This window comes from Antrostomus carolinensis, unplaced genomic scaffold (genome assembly GCF_000700745.2).
Source record: "Antrostomus carolinensis isolate BGI_N321 unplaced genomic scaffold, ASM70074v2 scaffold12917, whole genome shotgun sequence".
Classification (NCBI taxonomy): domain Eukaryota; kingdom Metazoa; phylum Chordata; class Aves; order Caprimulgiformes; family Caprimulgidae; genus Antrostomus; species Antrostomus carolinensis.
In genome coordinates, this window is record NW_010325427.1 from 89021 (window position 1) to 95020 (window position 6000).

Sequence of the window (6000 nt, forward strand, 5' to 3'; positions counted from 1 at the left end):
TGAGATTTTTCAAATTCATATCTATAGAAGGCTTCATATTTGTAAGGAATTGTATTACCCTTGATACGTGCTCTCCGGTGGGAAAAAAGGCAGAAGCACCCTTGGCACCAATTTCCTGTTGAAGTAAAATAATTCAAAAGATGTTAGTTTAGCTATAGGTCAAGTTCTGCCCAAACTCTGCCCGGTTTTGGTGACCTTCCCAATCTTATAGCCATCAGGACCCTGGGTGTGAAACAGTTGTGAAATACATATCCACAGACAGAGGAAGGCAGGAGACTGTGCCTTCATGGGAGATACGCCCTTCTGGCATGATTTTGGAGAACTCCTCATAGCATAATTATTAGGGGAGGACAGGTAAACGTTAGTCTGCCACCAGTTACGTGTACTTTGATAAAAAATATTAGATATGAAACCTGACAGATCATTTGCCTTTAGCAGCCAGCAGTTGTCAGATTTCCCTTTGTGATTTCCAAGCTGTAGCAAACAAGCCGTGAGACCATCAGCGACTGGGGTTGAACTATTTAAGTCAGCAGCCTCAGCTGTTTATGTTCCCAGATTTCTGTGGTGTTTGAAGAGACCTTATTTTCCTTCATCCTGCAGCACAGCAGAAACAAGATCCTAATTAGAAATTAATGTTCACTCACCTGATAAACTACACTTAGCCATGTAGATGAGCTCACTCACACTTGGCTGACCCTTCTTCAAGGCATGAATTGAACTCTTTCCTTTCTGTCTTTTCAGCATCATGGGACTATATGCCTCGGTTGTTCTGGTGATAGGGAAGTTCGTCCGTGAATTTTTCAGTGGGATCTCTCACTCCATCATGTTTGAGGAGTTGCCCAATGTAGACCGAATCTTGAAGTTGTGTACTGACATTTTCTTAGTGCGAGAGACTGGAGAACTGGAACTAGAAGAAGACCTGTATGCCAAACTAATATTCCTGTATCGCTCACCAGAGACTATGATCAAATGGACTAGGGAAAAAACTAATTGATCTCTTTGGTGTCACACTGCGAATCAAGTTGATTTCATCTGAATTTTAAAGGAAAAATTAAAAAAGCACAATATTCTCTTAAGAGCTAAGCCTTTTATAGTTAGGTAGCAATGATTTTTCACTGAAGGAGTCCTGGAAGCTATGGCCTTAGGAATCCATGCTGCCTTTCAAATTAAGGATCAACAGTGAAGAAGGGTGGATGACTTGTTGTTTTTAATGTGCCACTCCTCTACAATCTGGGGACTGCTTTGTAATTTAATCAACAAAAAGTTTGCATCTTTGTCTGGCTAATTTAATTTTCCAGGCGATCATTACAACTTAAAGAGAAAAGAAAGGAGTGAACCCACAGATGACTCCAGCGTACCTTCTTAACCCTTTCTGGAGCCCTACAGATTGGATTGTGCAATATGCTGTTGTACATCACTGACTTTCAAGCTACAGTAATAGGATGCTGACTAGCCTTCAGGACACCCAAGACGCAGGGCCGCAGTGGGAGCTGAAGACATTCTAGCCATACCCATTTGTAAAAAATCAGAGGTTTTGATGTACAAAGGACACCGTGGACAAGCCTCTGTTAGCAAAAAGAAAACAAGTAACAATCTCTTTAAATGCCTTATTTTATTTGTACAGTCGCAGAAGACGTTTCCACCAAACACAATGACTTTTCTCAGGAAAAAAAAAAAAAAAAGAAACTTGATAGTTTGTCAAGGTTAACTCATGGCTAGAATAATTATGGTGAATTATTGGGGTGTTCTGCTGGGCCATTCTCTTCAAAGTTACTGCTTTCCATTAGATAAGAAAAGAAAGTGAATTAAATGACCTAAGGAGCTACTTCATTTCTTATAACCCTTTAAAGACTGAATAGTGTGTGCTTTTCTCTGCTCCCCATGACATGCTTTTTCCCATTTCGATGATTTAAGGCAACCGTTGTTTTACTGATAGCTGACACTCTTCTTCCAGTGTTTCAGGTATATGAAAATGTTTACATATTCCAAGTCACATTTTTACATCCGAGACGGGTTTTTTTTTAAGTTCCCAAATATAGACATATATATGAGCTTGAAAAATTGCCTTTTTCTTAAATTACTATTATTAGTGACACAAATGTCTCATTAGAGAACATTGTAGCATGAAAATTTACAATTGCAATGTAGGTTTCATTCCATGTTAAAAAAATTATTGAGGAAAAAAAAACATTGAGTGGGTAGGGTGTGTTAAAAGGGTATACTGTGTAGTTTTGATTCAGTAATGACTTAAAATAAAGCATATGTTGCAAATTCATTTTAGAAGTATTTTTTCCTCTGCCTTTTTACATGAAATGGGAAAAGTTTGACATTCTTCTAACTCTGTGACAAATAAATCTCTTTCTTGTAGTTAGCTGCTATTTATTATATGAATGATTAGTTAATCACCGGAAAGAAACTAATACAGCATAATTTGCTGGCACATTTTACTGCAGAACTTCATAAAACAGCACAACTAAATGAAGTTGCAACATACTCTGCTAAGTGCTTCCAATCACAAATGCTGTCACATCCATTCTATACTGTGAAAACTAACATTTTGAGCACCATGAAGTGCACAAAATAAAAATCGCTTCATCATATTGTAACAATAAAATAATTTGGTGACTGGAACTCACTGGAAGACAACCTGATTTCCTCCAAAGTGTAATGGAAAGATGGCTGCTCATACAGCCAGGCAACATTCTCTGGTGGAGAGTTTTGCTCCATTTCTTCCATCATAGGACCTGTGAATGAAAATCAAAATATACAGGGCAGCCCTGACATAGGATACAACAGGGATGCTAAAATGTGGTTAAATGGATCCTCACCTGGGTGTTCAGTAATTTTAAGGAGAGCAACACTGGAAGGAGAAGTGTGAAGGGTGTAATGTGTTTCTAAAGGCAGCAGAACCATGCTGGCCACAGTTGGTCTTGGCTCTCTTCCTGGTTCCTTCTCTTTAACAGGCACTTCCTTTCTGGTGGGAAAAATCTATCTGCAGGATGAGCTGTACAGTTATTTGGGCTTTGCAGAAATGTGCTGCTTTCTTTCATGGATTGATCGAACTTTGAAAATAAAAGGATTCTTCTGTTGGTTTTTATTTATTTTTTTTTAAAACAACTTATAGTCAAACTGGTGACATGGACTGGGTAGCTAACTATGACAGGTGAAAAGTGTACTGCTGATGACCATCCTTTGAGCCCAACTGTCCAGATAAAGTCAAACTGGAGACAGTTTCTAGTAGCATTCTTTAGGAAGTCAATATTGGGGCCATACCATCTAATGTCATTATTAACAACCTACAGGACACAACAGAGCACACTTTCAGCAAGTTTGTGGACCACACCAAATCTGGATCTGGGGAGGTGTGCAATAATGTAAGTGTGTCAGCTGCTCTCCTGGAACATGGGATGGGCAGTTGTTACAAGGAGGGCAGGACTACCTTTCAAGGCAGACCTCAAGATGCTGAAAAATTAGTTGTCAGGTACTTCTTGAAATTCAACTAAGACAAATGCAAAGTCCCGCATCTGAGGCAAACTAACCCCATGCAGCAATTCAGACTAGGTAGGTGAGTTAGGGAACAGCTTTACAATAAAAGAAGCCACAACCAGGGGTGGGAGTTGCACATATATCAGCAGTATGTCCTTGAGGCAAAGAAAACCAACAGTATACTGGGCTTCATTTACAAAAGCACAGCTGAAAGTCAAGGGAATTTATTAGTCCCCTCTATTCAGCACATGTGAGACCACATCTAGAGACCTGCATGCAGACGTGGGGCCTCCAGTGCAAGATAGACACCAACATACTGGAGTGAGTCCGGCAGAGGGCTGGAGGACACAACATGTGAGGAGGGGCTGAGGGAGCTGGGCATGTTCAGCCTTAAAAAGGAAAAGTCCAAGCAGAGAGTGTATTGGTGTCTGCAACTACCCAATGGCCACGTGCAGAAAAAGTGGAGCCAAGCTTTGCAGAGCTGCACAACAATAGATCAAGAGGCAACAGACACAAGCTACAACAAGGCAGAGTCTGATTAAACAGAAGGAAAATTGTTTTCACCATGAGGGTAATCAAACACTGGAGCAACTGCCCAGAGAAGCTGTGGGATCTTCAGCCTTGGAGGTTTTCAAAACTTCACTGGAGAGACCCTGAGCAACCTGTTGTAACTGGCCATGCTTTGTGTGGGAGGTTTGACCTGAAGCTCCTGAGGACCCTGACAACCTGAATTATGCCACTGTTTTGGGATTCTGCCAGAGATGCTGTAGCTTACCAAAGACAGTGTATTGGCTGATGTAACAACCACCTCCAAAATGTCAGAATAAAGTCATCAGGTGCAAAGCAACAGTATAGTTATACAGAAATACTTGTACCTACAGATATACCTTAGCAAGCCCCTGTGTCCAATTTTTCAGAGCTGAGCACTGCCAGGGAAAGGTCCTGTTTTCCTGCTTTCACCCTTGTAATCAAGAAATTATGGCTAACAAGATGATAACATAAACACTTACCTATACAAATGGACGGAACTCAATGGATGGGATTAAATGACCTTTTAGAAGGTTACCAAGTCAGACTTAAATGAAACAGATCCTTGTGGTTATTTTCCCAGGTTTTAGGATTCCTTCCTAAAGGAAGGAATTTTTTGTTCAATACAGGAGCAGCTCTTCAATGGAACAAGCCTAGGTAAGAAAAAAAGAAACAACCTTAAAATAAAATCAATTCTGTCTTATAAGCATCAGTGTTTTTATTTTCCTTACAGGACTTGATATTTTAGTGTTTCCAAAGAAGCTGCAGGTTCAAAGCTGCGTCCATCAGGGGAGGTTTAAACTGGATGTTAGAAAACATTTCTTCACTGAGAGGCACTGAAACAGGCTTCTTAAACAGGCAGTTGATGCCCCAAACCTGTCAGTGTTTAAGGGCATATGCCCTTAACAACAGGCTTTAACTTTTGGTTAGCCAGTTGGACTAGATGATCATTCTAGGTCCCTTCCAACTGAAATAGTCTATTCTATTCTATTACTCAGTGTTAGCAATAAAAAAATCATGTCTGTGATATTATCACAAAAATATTTTTTTCCAACCTAGACCATGGCTTTTGTGAAAAAAAAAAAAAAAGAAAAAAAAAAGAAAAAAGGAAAATAAATTGCAAAATTGTTTCTTTATGGGACTGAGTTATGCTTATAGTCCACAAAATCCACTCTTGCACCATGGAGAATGAAAGTGCTGAACCTATGCTTTTCTGACCATTCATACTGTTAGAGGAGGACAATCTTCAACATAAGATTGCTTTGCTCAGGGACTTGTCCAGTTGCGGTTTAGCAGTCTCCAAAGATGGCAATGTCGCAACCCCTCTGATCTGTCCCTGTGCTTAACCACCCTCAAGGTGAACAGAGGTTTTTCCCCATATCCATTTAGATTTCCTTTTCACAACTTTGTAGCATAGCAACTTGTCCTTTCTGCTCAGGAAGCCACTGTGTGTTTAAAGTGTCCAGCAAGCAGGGTCTGCAGCCCCTCAGCTCTGCTGCCCTCATCAGAGGACCACTCTGGAAGTGGCCTGGCCACTAGGCACTTCTTCAGATGCCCTGGACCTTGGCCCAGTGAACTAGCTAGTGGATAACCATGGCTGTGAGACCAGACTCAAGGGAAAATTTGCAAAACACAGATCACTTTATGGCTACCACATATTAACAGCACTGTGATTAATACAACCAGTCACATGCACACATTTACCAGAGAGTACGGTTCTTCTATTTACCTGACAGGAACATTGCTTTCCAGGTGCTGGCAGAAGACATGCTAATTCTGCCATGCTTCTTCAGGAAACGCTGGCATGGCCTGTTTCAAGGTCCAAGATGGAGAACCAGGCATGGAGGAAGGAGGCCAAATCTGATGATATCTAATGCTGGCACACTTAAACTTTTGAGTTCTTCACAAATATGGTGAATATTCAGTCCAAGAAGTGTTTGGAGCATTTCCTGAGCACTTGGCCATCACCTTTATACAGGAGTTTCA

The 6000-nt window shown here is 40.6% G+C and overlaps 1 protein-coding gene across 1 annotated transcript in view; it reads left to right on the forward strand.

Annotated features, from left to right (window-relative positions):
- PIEZO2 (piezo type mechanosensitive ion channel component 2) overlaps positions 1–1914 on the forward strand; it is a gene marked incomplete at its 5' end in the record, with an annotated part of 88899 nt that extends 86985 nt beyond the window's left edge. The window contains one exon of the mRNA XM_029085771.1: positions 742–1914. Coding sequence (XP_028941604.1) covers positions 742–994 — 253 coding nt within the window. The remainder of the gene's footprint in view (positions 1–741) is intronic.
- Positions 1915–6000: the final 4086 nt, after the last annotated feature.